The sequence below is a fragment of the Lepus europaeus genome, chromosome 5, assembly GCF_033115175.1.
Source record: "Lepus europaeus isolate LE1 chromosome 5, mLepTim1.pri, whole genome shotgun sequence".
NCBI classification, from domain to species: Eukaryota; Metazoa; Chordata; class Mammalia; order Lagomorpha; family Leporidae; genus Lepus; species Lepus europaeus.
In genome coordinates this window covers 119,848,478-119,863,548 of record NC_084831.1, presented here as the reverse complement: position 1 = coordinate 119,863,548, position 15,071 = coordinate 119,848,478, and the positions used below count along the sequence as shown (strand labels likewise).

Genomic DNA, 15,071 nt, shown 5'->3' with positions numbered 1-15,071 from the left:
ACACGGATCACCAGCATCCCATGGTTTCTTATTAGAAATGTCAATTCCCAGTCTCCATCAGAATTTCTGGATGAGCCCCCAGGGGTGTCTATTTTAACAATCTCTCCAGATGATTTTTATACATACTTAAGTGTGAGAAGCACAATTGTGTGTTTTAGTCTGGAGCAATTCAAGAATTGCTGTTTCGGGCCGGCGTTGTGGCACAGCAGTTGAAGCTGCTGCCTGTAATGCTGACATCCTGTATGTGTGCCGTTTTGTGTCCCTGCTGTTCCACTTCTCATCGACCGTGGCCTGGGAAAAGCCCTGGAAGAGGGCCAAAGTGCTTGGGCCCCTACTGCCCACTTGGGAGACCTGGATAAAGCTCCTGGTTCCTGGCTTCGGCCTGGCTCAGCCCTGGCTATTAGAGGCCATCTGGGTAGTGGCCCAGCAGATGGATGGAAGATCTGTCTTTCCCTCTCTTGAATTCTGGCTTTCAAAACTAAATAAATCTTTAAAAAGTTGCTATTTGTATCCCAGTCAGAGCAGGATTCTTTGTATCCCTGTGTTTTTGGTATATCATTGCCATTCTGATAGACTGGAAATATCTGTATGGATTTTAATTATTTAATGAGTGATTTAACTATAATGTAATTACTCAGAAATTTAGAATGTTTGGTATACTATATTTCATATAATTGAGGATGCCATCTATTATGAAGTATACATTTTATTTTAAGTAGCTAAGAAGGAAAAAGATTGCCAATTAAACTAAAAACAATTTTTTTCTCTTATTTATTTGAAAGGTATAAGAGACTGACAGAGACAAAGAAGGCAGTATCTTGCATCTTCTGGTTCACTCCCCAAATGCCTGCAATAGGGAGGGATGGGCAGCCAGAGCTGGGATCCAGGAACTCAATGTAGGTCTCCTGTGTAGGTGGCAGAGACCCACCTGCTTGAGCTGTATCACCTGTTGCTCCCCAGGGTGTGCACTAACAAGAAGCTGGAATCTGGAACAGAGCCTGGGTGCATCCCAATCAGTGGCTTGGAAGCTGCACCATTCACCTCTACTATGCTTTTATCCCACTTGCAATTTTTACTTTATACTTACAGAATGATTTGATTTAATTATATAATTTTTTTACTCTTGTATCACTCTGATGCCTAATGAAAAGGGATATATAGGGGGTAGACATTTGGCATAGTGGTTAAACTGCGGCCAAGGATAAAGGAGTTCTCTACTATTGTCCACCAGGTTTTCTTCCAAATGCTAATACCTATTTACAAATTTTGATGCTGGCCCTTTGAATGTTCTCCCACATATTGGCAGCAACAACAGTGTCATGGCTGCTGCCTGGCTTTTGACTGCAGTTAAATGTCATCAACTGCATGATACTTCCCATGTTCAGAGATGTTAAAATGTCGTAAATGTCCAAGAACCAATGAAATATTAAGAAATTCTCAAAAACGAGATTGTTGGAGGACCATGTCATTCAAAGTAGCTACTAAGGATAGAAGAGGACACCATAGTCTTGAAAAGGAGCATTGATTTGGTTACATATGCTATTTTTTTAAAAGTAATTACTCTTTACTACGTGAGATTGTAATTTTTTTTTAAAGATTTATTTATTTGAAGGAGTTAGAGAGGTAGAGACAGAGAGAGAGGTCTTCCATCTGATGGTTCACTAACCAGTTAGCTGCAATGGTTGGAGCTGCGCTGATCCGAAGCCAGGAGCCAGGAGCTTCTTTCAGGTCTCCCAAGGGCTTGGGCCATCTTCTACTGCTTTCCCAAACCATAACAGAGAGCTGGATTGGAAGAGGAGCAGCTGGGATTAGAACCGGCGCCCATGTGGGCTGCCAGCACTTCAGGCCAGGGCTTTAACTTGCTGTGCCACAGTGCCAGCCCCTGTTTTACTTTTTAAAGACTTATTTTTATCTGTTTGAAAGGCAGGGTAACAGAGAGATTTCCTATCCACTGGTTCTTACCCTAAATTGCCACACTGGCTGGGACTGGGCCGAGCTAAAGCCAGAAGCCTGGAACTCCATCTTGGTCTCATGTAGGTGGCAGGGGTTCAAGTATTTGGGCAATTTTCCGATGCTTTCCCAGGCAGATTAGCATGGAGCTGGTTTGGAAGTGGAAAAACAAGGACTCAAACCCGTGCTGTGATAGGGGATTCTGGCATCAGGCAGCACCTTAACCCGCTTTACCACATGCTGGCCCCCAAATAAGTACTTTGTGCACTGTGCTAAGCACATGGTAAGTGTTCAGAAAATAGGCACAGTAGGTCAGATGCTACTTGGCACGCCTGCATCCTGTATTGGATTGCCCAGTTTGAGTCTGGCAGTGCTTCCAGTTCCAGCTTGCTGGTTATGCACACCCCGAGAGGAAGCAGGTGATGGCTCAAGTATTTGGATTCCTGCCACCCATGTGGGAGACCCAGATTAAGTTCTGGGCTCCTGGTTTTGGCTTGGCCCAACCCTGGCTATTGTGGGCATTTGGGGAGTGAACCAGAAGATGGAAGATCTCTCTTTCTCTGTCTTTGTCTCTTTGCTTTTCAAATAAAAATAAACAAATATTTTTAAAATGTTCAGTGAATACTTATTGATTAATTGCAACAATGGAGTGTAATAAAGAGGAGTTTATTTGGAAACTAGTATAAATACGAAGGTCAGGAAAGGGAGGAAATCTTTGTCCTATCTGTTCCCTTTTTAAAAAGAATATTTAGGGCCGGCACTGTGGCATAGCGGATAAAGCCACCACCTGCAGTGCTGGCATCTTATATGGGCGCTGGTTCAAGTCCTGCTTGATTCACTTCTGATCCAGCTCTCTGCTATGGCCTGGGAAAGTAGTAGAAGATGACCCAAGTCCTTGGGCCCCTGGAAGAACTGGAAGAAGCTCCTGGCTCCTGGCTTCAGATCGGCGCAGCTCTGGCTGTTGTGGCCAATTGGGGAGTGAACCAGCGGATGGAAGACCTCTTCTCTGCTTGTTCTTCTCTCTGTAACTCTGACTTTCAAATAAATAAATAAATATCTTTAAAAAAATAATTTTTTTTAAAAATAGTATTGATTTGAAAGAAATTTTGCATCTGGGGCCAGCGCCGTGGCTCACTTGGTTAATCCCCCGCCTGTGGAACCGGCATCCCACATGGGCACCGGGTTCTAGTCCTGGTTGCTCCTCTTCCAATCCAGCTCTCTGCTGTGGCCTGGGAATGCAGTGGAGGATGGACCCAAGTGCTTGGGCCCCTGCACCTGCATGGGAGACCAGGAGGAAGCACCTGGCTCCTGGCTTCAGATCGGCGCAACGCCGGCCGTAGCAGCCATTTGGGGAGTGAACCAACAGAAGGAAGACTTTTCTCTCTGTCTCTCTCACTGTCTAACTCTGTCAAAAAAAAAAAAAAAAAGATGCTTTGTAAATCATAACAAAAGCATTTTAAAAAAAATAAATTTTTCATCTGCTGGTTCCTCCGAAAATGTCTGCAACCATGGGGTAAACCAGATTAAGTTTGCCTAACCTGGAACCAGGGACCTAAGCACTTGAATTGTCATCTTCCAGTGTGCACATTAGCAGGAAAGCTGGATTGGAAGTAGAGCAGCCAGGACTCAGGCAGGCACTCTGATGTGGAATGCAGGCGTCACAAGCAGCGTCCTCGTCACTGCACCAGACACCCCTCTCTGCTCCCTCTTTTTGTCTCTGGCTTTGTGTCCTTTCTGGCTTTGTGTCCTTTGATTCTCTCAGTCCTACCTTCGTTCTCTCTCTCTATATCTCTCTCTCTCTCATCTTTTTTTTTTTTTTTTTAATTAAAGAATTTAACTTTCGGGGCCAGGGTTTTGGCACAGTAAGCTAAGCCTCTGTCTGTGGCGCCGGCATCCCATATGGACACTGATTTGTGTCCCAGCTGCTCCTCTTCTGATCAAACTCTCTGCTTTTGGCCTGGGAAAGCAGAGGAAGATGGCCCAAGTGCTTAGACTCCTGAACCCATGTGGGGACCTAGAGGAAGCTCCTGGCTCCTCGGGTCAGCCCAGCTCCAGCCATTGTGACCACTGAGAGTGAACCAGTGGATGGTTCTCCCTCTGTCTCTGTAACTCTACCTCTGAAATAAATAAATAAAATCTTTTTTTTTTAAATTTAAATTTTTTTGGGGGGGGGCAAGGGGACACTTGGGCCCTCTTCCACTGCTTTCCCAGGGCATTAGCAGGGAGCTGGATTAGAAGTGGAGCAGATGAGACTCCAAACGGTACCCATTTGGGATGCTGGCACTTCAGGCAGAGGCTTAACGTACTATACCCCAGTGCCAGCCCCAATATTTCTTCATCTTGATAGATCATCTCATCTCGCTTATTTTTCTTTCTTTATGATCTGACACCAGTAGGAATCTGAGGTATAAATAAATAAATGAGAATATTTGTTTTATTGTTAAAAATTTATTTGTTTGAAAGGCGGAGTTATAGGGTGACGGGGCCCAAGCACTCGACTATCTTCTGCGCTTTCCCAAGCAAATTAGCAGGGAGCTAGATTGGAAGTGGAGCAGCCAGGACTTGAACCGGTGCTCGCTCATGTGGAAGGCCGGCATTGCAGGTGATGGCTTCACATGCTGCAGTACAATGCCGGCCCGTTACATTACTTAATGCAGTTATTTATTTAGTTTCCACTTTAAAATCAGGTAAAGTAAATGTTTGGTGTTTTTCCTAATCTAAGTCTACTTTTAAGACATCCAAGGTAATTGGTTTTTTTGTCATGGTCAGTGCATTGCATTGAAAAACTTCCTGCTGTTGAAGTAGTCAGCTGAGTAAGCATTGTGTACACAAGGCTTTTCATATTTCTTAATGTAGGTCATGGCTGCTTCTGGTCCATCACTGCCCTGCACATTGCTCCACTGAAGAAAGCGGTTTAATTTCCCATTTAGCTAGTGCAAGGTTATCTGGTGTATCATATTATCAGCTCACCCTTCCTCCCTCCTCCCATTCCTTCCGTCTTTCCTTCCTGCCTTCTTTTGGCATCCCTTGAACGCTTCCTTAATGATAATTCTACCAGCAGATTCTAGGAGACTTTGATTTCTATTGGTTCTTTTCATGGACCCCATGTCTTAGTCTTTAATTTTCTTCATTTTGTGTTCTGTTTTTCAGTTAAATGTATTTTTTTGACAGGCAGAGTTAGACAGTGAGAGAGAGAGAGAGAGAGAGAGAGAGAGAGAGAAAGGTCTTCCTTCCGCTGGTTCACCCCCCAAATGGCTGCTACGGTCTGTGCGCTGCGCCAATCTGAAGCCAGGAGCCAGGTGCTTCCTCCTGGTCTCCCATGCAGGTGCAGGGCCCAAGGACTTGGGCCATCCTCCACTGCCTTCCCGGGCCACAGCAGAGAGCTGGACTGGAAGAGGAGCAACCGGGACAGAATCTGTCGCCTCAACTGGGACTAGAACCCGGGGTGCTGGCGCCGCAGGCAGAGGATTAGCCAAGTGAGCTGCGGCACCGGCCTCAGTTAAATATTAATTGAATAGAATATTAACTTTTTAAAAAAAGATTTATTTGTATCTTTGAAAGAATTATATACAGAGAGAGGAGAGCCAGAGAGAAAGAGAAGTCTTCCATCCGATGATTCACTCCCCAGTTGGCTGCAACAGCCAGAGCTGCGCCAATCTGAAGCCAGGAGCCAGGAGCTTCTTCCTGGTCACCCACATGGGTGCAGGGGCCCAAGGACCTGGGCCATCCTCTACTGCTATTCTAGGCCACAGCAGAGAGCTGGATCAGAAGAAGAGCAGCTGGGACTAGAACTGGCGCCCATATGGGATGCCAGTGCTTCAGGCCAGGGTGTTAACCTGCTGCGCCACAGCGCCGGCCCCTAGAATATTAACTTTTAGGCCGGCGCCATGGCTTAACAGGCTAATACTCTGCCTTGCGGCGCTGGCACACCGGGTTCTAGTCCCGGTTGGGGCACCGGATTCTGTCCCGGTTGCCCCTCTTCCAGGCCAGCTCTCTGCTGTGGCCCGGGAAGGCAGTGGAGGATGGCCCAAGTGCTTGGGCCCTGCACCTGCATGGGAGACCAGGAGAAGCACCTGGCTCCTGCCTTCAGATCAGCAAGGTGCGCCGGCCGCAGCGGCCATTGGAGGGTGAACCAACGGCAAAAAGGAAGACCTTTATCTCTGTCTCTCTCTCTCTCTCACTATCCACTCTGCCTGTCAAAAAAAAAAATATTAACTTTAAAAAATTTTAAATTTTGGAGTTGGCATTATGGCATAGCAGGTAAAGCTATCTCCTGTGGTGCCAGTATCCCATACGGGCACTGGTTCAAGTCCTGGTTGCTCCACTTCTGATCCAGCCCCCTGATAATGGCCTGGGAAAGCAGTAGAAGACGGCCCAAGTGCTTGGGGCTCTACACCCACATGGGAGACCCAGATGCAGCTCCTGGCTCCTGGTTTTGGATCAGCCCAGCTTTGGCTGTTGCAGCCATTTGGGGAGTGGGCAGGCAGATGGAAGGTCTCTCTTTTCCTCTCTGTAACTCTGCCTTTCAAATAAATAAATGTTTAAAAGTGGTTTTTTTTTTTGAAGATTTATTTATTTATTTGAAAGGCAGAGTTACACAGAGAGAGGAGAGGCAGAGAGAGAGAGAGGTCTTCCATCTGATGGTTCCTTCCCCAATTGGCTGCAAAGACTGGAACTGTGCTGATCTGAAACCGGGAGACAGGAGCTTCTTCCGGGGCTCCCATGCAAGTGCAGGGGCCCAAGGACTTGGGCCATCTTCTGCTGCTCTCCCAGGCCATAGCAGAGAGCTGGATTGGAAGTGGAGCAGCCAGGTCTGGAACCAGCGCCCATATGGGATGCCGGTGCTTCAGGCCAGGGCGATAACCCACTGTACCGCAGCGCTGGCCCCAAAGTTTTTTATTTTAAAATAATTTCAGATTTACGAAAGAGATGCAGAGGTAGTACAGTGGTAAAGTGCCCAATGCAGATGGCAGCTTTACCTGCTACACCACAGTGACAACCCCTCCTTAGTCAGTTCTGATCTGTGATGTTTTCTCAGTCATATTTGACACTTTACTCTTGGCTAGAGGTTTTATACTCTTTCTTAAAACTTGAATTTGTCTGATGTTTCTCATGATTAGCCTGGAGTTGTCTATTTTGGGGGTGGGGTGGGGAACAGAAGTGAAGAGCCCTTCTCATTGCTTTATATGGAATACACTATGCCAGCATGGTTTATCTGATGTTAATCTTGATCGCTTGGTTAAGGTGGTGTTTATCACGTTTTTCTACTATGAAATTTCTATTTTCCTTCCTTTCCATAAGTTACTCATTAAAAGGAATCATGGGGTGGCCCTTCCTGATTCCAGCTCCCTAATAATGCATACCGGGGAGGCAGCTCCTGATGGTTCAGGTGGCTGAGTCCCTGCCATCCATATGGAGTTTTTGTTTCCTGACTGGCCTGGCCCAGTCCTGGCCCTTGAGAGCATTTGGGGAGTAAACGGGCAGATGGGAGATTCTCTCTCTCTCTCTCTCTTTTTTTACTTTTCAGACAAATAAAATAAATAAATAAATTTAAAAATGGTATCTGGGAAAGGGCTAGCTTTATGGTATAGCAGGTTAAGCTTCTGCCTGCAACGTCGGCATCCCATATTGTCATTTGTTCAAAACCCAGCTGCTCCACTTCCGATCCAGTTCTCTGCTAATGTGCCTGGGAAAGCGTCAGAAGATGGCCCAAGGCTTTGGATCCCTGTGTCCATGTGGGAAACCCAGAAGGTGCTCCAGGCTCCTGGCTTTGGGCTGGCCCAGCCCCATCTGTTGTGCCGATTTGGGGAGTGAACCAGTGGATGGAAAGTCTCTCTGTCTCCCCCTGATTCTCTTCCTATCTGTAAATTTGCCTTTCAAATTAAAAAACAAAAATAAACAGGTATCTGGTGCCAGTATTGTGGAGCAGTAGTTATGTCACCGTGTGAGATGCTCACATCTCCTATCACAGTGCTGGGATTGAGTCCTGCCTCTGCTTCCTATCCGGTTTCCTGCTAATGTGCACCCTAGGAGGCAGAAGGTGATGGTTCAAGAATCTGTGTCCCTGCTACCCATGTGGGAGACCTAGGTGGAGATCCAGCCTCCTGGCTTCAATCTCTTGCCAGTGTTTAGAAAGTCAACCAGTGAGTAGATGGAAGATCACTCTTTCTCTCTCTCCCTCTCTCTCTCTGTCATTCTGCCTTTCAAATAAATAAATAAATAAATAGTTTTTTTTCTTTTTTTTAAATCACCCCCCAAGATTTTTATGGAAACTACTATTCTTTTTTTTTTTTTTTTTTTTTTGACAGGCAGAGTGGACAGTGAGAGAGACAAAGAGAAAGGTCTTCCTTTTCCGTTCTGTTGGTTCAACCCCCAATGGCCGCTGCGGCCGGCACACGGAACTGATCCAAAGCCAGGGCCGGCGCCGTGGCTCAACAGGCTAATCCTCCGCCTAGCGGCACCGGCACACCAGGTTCTAGTCCCGGTCGGGGCGCCGGATTCTGTCCTGGTTGCCCCTCTTCCAGGCCAGAGAGTGCAGTGGAGGATGGCCCAAGTGTTTGGGCCCTGCACCCCATGGGAGACCAGGATAGGCACCTGGCTCCTGGCTTCAAAATGGCACAGCACACCTGCTGTAGCGGCCATTTGGGGGGTGAACCAACAGAAGGAAGACCTTTCTCTCTGTCTCTCTCACTGTCTAACTCTATCTGTCAAATAAATGAATTTTAAAAAATGGTAACAGTACAAAACTATATTTCAGTTTAATTTTCAATTAATGTTTCTGAATTTCACTATGGGTTTATTAACTAGAACTCTGGTTTTCTGGACCCCTGGTTGTGTGTAATACAGTGAGCCCAAGGGTTTTTAATCTCATGGTCCAAGGGGAAAATTGTTGAAAAAAGAGAGTTTATTGATGGTAAGATATAGTTGCTACATTTACTTTACTAAATAAATACGTTAAAAAAAATTTTTTTTTCCATTTTGTTTGAAAGTGGAGAGACAGACAGAGATCTTCCATCTGCAGGTTCACTCCCCAGCTTCCTACAAAAGCCAAAGGGCCGGACCAGACTGAAGCTAGGAGCTCAGAATTCCATGCAGGTCTCCCACGTGGGTGACAGGGCCATCATCTGCTGCTTCCCAGGATTCTCATTAGCAGGAGCTGGGACTCTGATATGGAAGGGGACATCCCATGTGGCATCTTAACTGCTACACCATTCACTAAATAAATACATTTCAAAAATCTGCTGATGCCATCATTTTGTGAAAGAAAAAATACTTTGCCACTTAAAAAAATAAAGTATGACAAAATGTATTTCTTTAAAGTGATTAGTATAATTAATTAATAAATGGAATGATTAAACACAATTTAATTTTATTCACTTCTAAAACACTTATTTTCTCCTTTTCCTTGAGTGAGTAAAAACATCATGGACAGTGTTTGAGAAGCACTGGTCTAGTGTGTCTTCTTACAAACACAGAGCTGGGGCTGTCTTTGCGGTACAGCAGGTTAAGCCAGTGCTTGTGATGCCAGCGTCCTGTATTGGAGCACCAGTTCCAGGCCCAAAGCTCAGCTTTTGATCCAACTCCCTGCTAATGTACCTGGGAAGGCAGCAGAAGGTGGTTCAAGTGCTTGGGTTCCTGCCACACACAAGGGAGACCAGAATGGAGACCCCGGCTCCTGCCTCAGACCTGTAGTGGCCTTTTAGGGAATGAATCAGCAGATGGAAGATCTCTGTCTCTCCCTTTGTCCGTCTGCCTTTCAAATATACACAAATGACTAAGTCTTAAAAAAAAAAAAAAACCCGCAAATTGATGTCTTCTTATTATGCTGTTTTCTTCCACAGGTAAAAGCAGTTGTCATGGTCTTTCTTTTTCATAAGTATACAATAAGCTTTTAGTATTTGAGATTTAATAGAGTCATAATAAATTAAATTAAGTACTCAGTTTTGGGTTCATTGTAGTGACTGACCATGAACTGCGCTGTGATGTTAAGGTTGATGTGATAGACAGCATTGAAATTGTATCTCGGACCCGAGAACTCTATGTAGATGATTCACCACTGGAACTGATGGTGAGAGCCTTGGATGCTGAAGGTGAGAACTTCAGAGGATTCACTACAATTACCCAAAATAAAGTAATACTCCTTTATGTTTAGCACTTGGAAACAAGGACTTGAGTGATAAAAGTAAACTGGAAACAGTACTAATTTTCTCATTTGGAGTTCATGTAGATGAGGAATTAATAATTCTGAGTATAATTTAATATATTAGCTATGTTATTTCATAATTTTCCCCCGCTATTATTGTTATCTCTGAACTTTACTTAAATATCCAAATTCTTTCACTGAGCTTCTGCTGATTGCCCTTGGATCAACAATTAAGAATATGTCTTGGCAATTATTGCTAACTCTGTTTAAAACAATTAGTTGACTTTCTATAGGTCAGGAGGATTTAACGTAAACCTGTGAAAAGTTTCCTGGTTTTAAGTTAGTCTTTCTTGAGGATAATTTTATATTGCTTTTAATACATTATATAATGCTATAATAAGGCATTAAAGCACTTAAATTTATTTCTACTTTCTTTGTAAACTAGTAAAATGTAATTTTAAGATCCAAAGAATGAACTAGTTTTTATACAAATTTGAAGGAACCAAGTTTAAGGATGTTTATCAAACATCAGGTAGACATAAATACCCCTTTGTGTAGAAAGGAACAAAGAATGTGGCACAATTTTTGTGAACCAGAAGTCAATCAACTTGAGTCCTTTTTACTTTCAAGAAGTTTATGCAACAGCATTTGTTTTGTTTGTGTAGGAGTCTTCCTCATGTCTGTGTTTTAATTCATTAATGATAATACTTCAATTTGCTACTGAAAGCACCTAAAAATAATTTTCTAGTTCGGTTTCCCTTTCTTGTTGAAGAGACCTGTTCTGAGTATTTGATTCCGTCTTCTCTACTTTTGGCTTGCTCTGCAGGAAATACTTTCAGTAGCTTGGCAGGGATGACGTTTGAGTGGAGCATTGCCCAGGATAACGAGTCAGCAAGAGAAGAGCTGTCTAGCAAAATTAGGTAAACTTGAAACCAAACAAATTATCTGGCTTTGAGGGAGACACCTGCCGTTGAGTGGTACTCAGAGCAGCAGCCCTTTGTGTGGACTTTAATAGGGCTGCTTTTTTAATGGGCCTGACTTTTTTTTGACACAGATAATTCTCCAGGGGAAATGTCTTTGTTAGAATGACATATGGTGTGGGTGTGGACCCCTTATGATAACTTATTTTGGGCCACTGTAAAGGAGTCCATTAAATCAGGAAGATACAGTTTGAGCCAGGTGCATCTTCTGGCTGTTTTGTTACTCGTGCTGAAGTAGAGTAAGATGTTAGTATGAAGTTTTGTCTTTAGTGCTAAGATAGAACTCAGACAATTCAAAGTTTAGTTGCACAACAGTTTTAACCATTAAGTATTTTTCTTACAGTCTGTGTGGAAAACAAAAGTTAAAAAAAAAAAAAAAAATGGCCAGCGCTGCGGCTCACTAGGCTAATCCTCCGCCTTGCGGCGCCGGCACACTGGGTTCTAGTCCTGGTTGGGGCGCCGGATTCTGTCTTCCAGGCCAGCTCTCTGCTGTGGCCAGGGAGTGCAGTGGAGGATGGCCCAAGTGCTTGGGCCCTGCACCCCATGGGAGACCAGGAGAAGCACCTGGCTCCTGCCATCGGATCAGCGTGGTGCGCTGGACGCAGCGCGCTACCGCTGCGGCCATTGGAGGGTGAACCAACGGCAAAAGGAAGACCTTTCTCTCTGTTTCTCTCTCTCACTGTCCACTCTGCCTGTCAAAAAACAAACAAACAAACAAAAAAAACCAACTTTTTACATTCTGTAGACATTGAAAAAACCATTTAAAAATTTTCTTAGGAACTTTTTTTTTTTTTTTGACAGGCAGAGTTAGACAGTGAGAGAGAGAGACAGAGAGACAAGAGAGACAGAGAGAAAGGTCTTCCTTCTGTTGGTTCACCCCCCAAATGGCTGGCACGCTGCATCAATCCGAAGCCAGGAGCCAGGTGCTTCTTCCTGGTCTCCCATGTGGGTGCAGGGCCCAAGCACTTGGGCCGTCCTCCACTGCCTTCCCGGGCCATAGCAGAGAGCTGGACTGGAAGAGGAGCAGCCAGGACAGAATCCGGCACCCCAACCGGGATTAGAACCCAGGGTGCCGGCGCCGCAGGCGGAGGATTAGCCTAGTGAGCAGCGGTGCAGGCTCTTAGGAACTTTCAAAGACATTGTTTGAAATATTGCTAGAAACAAATCTTATTTTATATCATTAGGATTCTGAAATACTCTGAAGCAGAATATTCTCCCCCAGCCTATATAGTTGAAATGGAAAAAGAAGAGAAACAAGGAGATGTGATTTTGGTGTCTGGCATCAGAACTGGAGCTGCTGTTGTAAAAGTTCGAATTTTTGAACCATTCTATAAGGTGAAAAGTTTGTACAATAAACTTGCATTTAATAGTCTTGACTATAGAAAATATAGTTCCTTATATTTGTCTGTAGAAGTTACCTTGCTTGAGATGATTTTGGCCAATAGTGGGTCATTTCATTGAAAAGATCATCTGAAGTGGATTAGCATAAAAATGCTTATCTTTCTTAAACATTTTATTACCTAATTAGAACTGCAAATATGATTGGCAGGGTTTTTAAGCCATATAGCTGGATTTTATTCACCAATTCGTTATAGTAGGCCCAAGGCCTTGCTTTGACCGAGTTTACTGATTAGAAATGTACATGCTGTTTGTGGCATAAACTACGTTTTCTTTGATAGTCAAGTGAAAATTTAGAATGTGTGAAGCAGATTGAGTACAGATTCTGTATTTTCCAAGGGTTTTTATCCAATCTTTTATATTTTTATGTGTACCTAATTTGATAGCACAAGATAACTTCAAAGTGTTAGTGGAAAATAGAATTAAAATTAAGCTTAGCAGGGCAGCTGTTTAGTCAACAGTTAAGACAAGGACCACATACCACATTGGAGTACCTGGGTTTGGTTCCCAGGCTGCAGCTCTGCCTCCTGCTTTCTGCTAACGCAGACCCTGGGAGGCAGCAGTAATAGTCCAGTAACTGGGTTCTTGCCACCCACAAGGGAGACTTGAATTGCATTCCTGGCCATTTGCAGGCATTTGAAGAGTGAACTAGTTCTGCCTATCACTTTGTCTCTGCCTCTCAAATAAATACATAAAATGAATTTTACAAAAAGTTTATTTAGGTGCATTTTTGAAATCATTCATAGTTTTTCACAATAGCATTTTCCATGAACTTTTTGAAACCCCTTCATGTGCATGAGTTTCAAAAATATTTTCCACCAAAGTAAACTTATCTCTTCATTCCATTTTCCATGAACTTTTTGAAGTACTCTCATAGTTGAAGCTCACCTTTAATCTCTTCAAGACATTTAACATTTTTATAGGAATAACAGTTGCTCCTTTCACATCCATAATTTTTGTTTTAATGTGATTGTAATTACAAGTCTAACTGGCATAAACAATTTTGAAAAAAAAAACAAGTAAATGTCTTTTGGTAAGCATTTACTTGAAGAGGCAGGAATACAAATGTGTATGCATGCTACAGAGCATCCTACCAACTTTGTGTTGGGTAAGTCTTCACAAGAATCAATATATTAAAAGTAACAATCTGGCAAGTCTGTTAACTGAAGGTTTGTTAAAAAGAATTTTTGTAACATACAGCCATGTCTTACCCTTTCTCATTTCACCTTACTTGCCTTTTTATTTACCTACTTCTCTTTAAGATTTTTCATTTTCTATTCTTAATCTGAGTGAGTTAGAAAGTTAATAAATGACTTAAAAAGTTAATATGGTATTGATTCATGATCACGTTTTCAGGCTAACTGAAGTTATGACTTACTTAGGAAACATTTTATTTATCTTAAAAATGTTTTAATTTATTTTTTAAAAAAAGGTAAATGTTTAGCAAGGAAGGTGACCTTGAGGATTTTGCCTATTAGAAACTTTGTTTTTTCTCCTTTCTCTTTTAGAAAGTAGCAGCAGCATTGATACGTCTGCTTGTTTTGGAGAATATATTTCTTATACCATCTCATGATATTTATCTCTTAGTAGGAGCTTTTATTAAATACCAGGTCGCAAAAATGGTTCAGGGAAGAATGACAGGTAAGATGATATCTTTTCCTCTGACTCACATTTCCCAAGTCCTTTCTGCTGACAAGTGACTCCAAGTTACATATGAAAAAAATACTATTTGTGTTTTCAGATTTTGTGAGAAAATATTTCTTTCTTTCTTCCTTTCTTGTTTAAAGATTTACTTGAAAGGCAGAGTTAAGACGGATAGAAAGAAAGATCTTCCGTCCATTGGTTCACTCCCTAAATGGCCACAAAGGCCAGGGCTGGGTCAGATAGAAGCCAGGAGCCAGGAGCTTCTTCAGGTCTCCCGAATGGTTGCAGCGCCCCAAGTACTTGGGGTATCTTCTGCTACTTTCCCAAGTGCACTAGCAGGGAACTGGATTGGAAGCAGAGCAGCCAGGACTTGAACTAGCACCCATATGAGATGCTGGCATCGCAGTGGGCAGCTTAATCTGTTATACCACAATGCTGGCCCTGAGAAAGTATTTCTTAATTGCTGTGCTTCCCCTAATACTGGACAAAGATAGTTCCCATATCTTGGAACAGGTTAATGACCTAGTTAGACTATTTAGCTTGAGTGCTGACAGGCATCTGGATTTTCTATTAATAAACAACTAAAAATTTACTAGCATTTATGGGACAAATGAAGATGGTTTACCAGAAAGAGTTGGAACATTATAATGATCTTTGCAAAAGTTCTTTCCTTTTTCAAAGATTTTTAAAAATTTATTTGTTTTTTGTTTATTCAAAAGGCAGAGTGACACACACAGAGAACGAAAGAGTGAGAGAGAGAGAGAGAGAGAGAGAGAGAGAAATCTTCCATCCACTGGTTCACTCCCCAAATGGCCACAACAGCCAAGGCTGGTCCAGGTTGAAGCCAGGAGCCTAGAACTCCATCTAGGGATCCCATGTAGGTAGAAGGGGCCCAACTACTTGAGCCATCTTCTGCTACTTTCCCAGCCATGTTAGCAGGGAGGGGCTAGATTGGA

At 43.3% G+C, this 15,071-nt stretch overlaps 1 protein-coding gene across 1 annotated transcript in view; it reads left to right on the top strand.

The window, feature by feature from the left end:
- NUP210L (nucleoporin 210 like) overlaps window positions 1–15,071 on the top strand; it is a 122,346-nt gene that overhangs the window by 2,431 nt on the left and 104,844 nt on the right. The window contains exons 3-6 of the mRNA XM_062190152.1: window positions 9,909–10,040; window positions 10,920–11,013; window positions 12,258–12,408; window positions 13,980–14,112. Of these exons, the coding sequence (XP_062046136.1) occupies window positions 9,909–10,040; window positions 10,920–11,013; window positions 12,258–12,408; window positions 13,980–14,112 (510 nt within the window). The remainder of the gene's footprint in view (window positions 1–9,908; window positions 10,041–10,919; window positions 11,014–12,257; window positions 12,409–13,979; window positions 14,113–15,071) is intronic.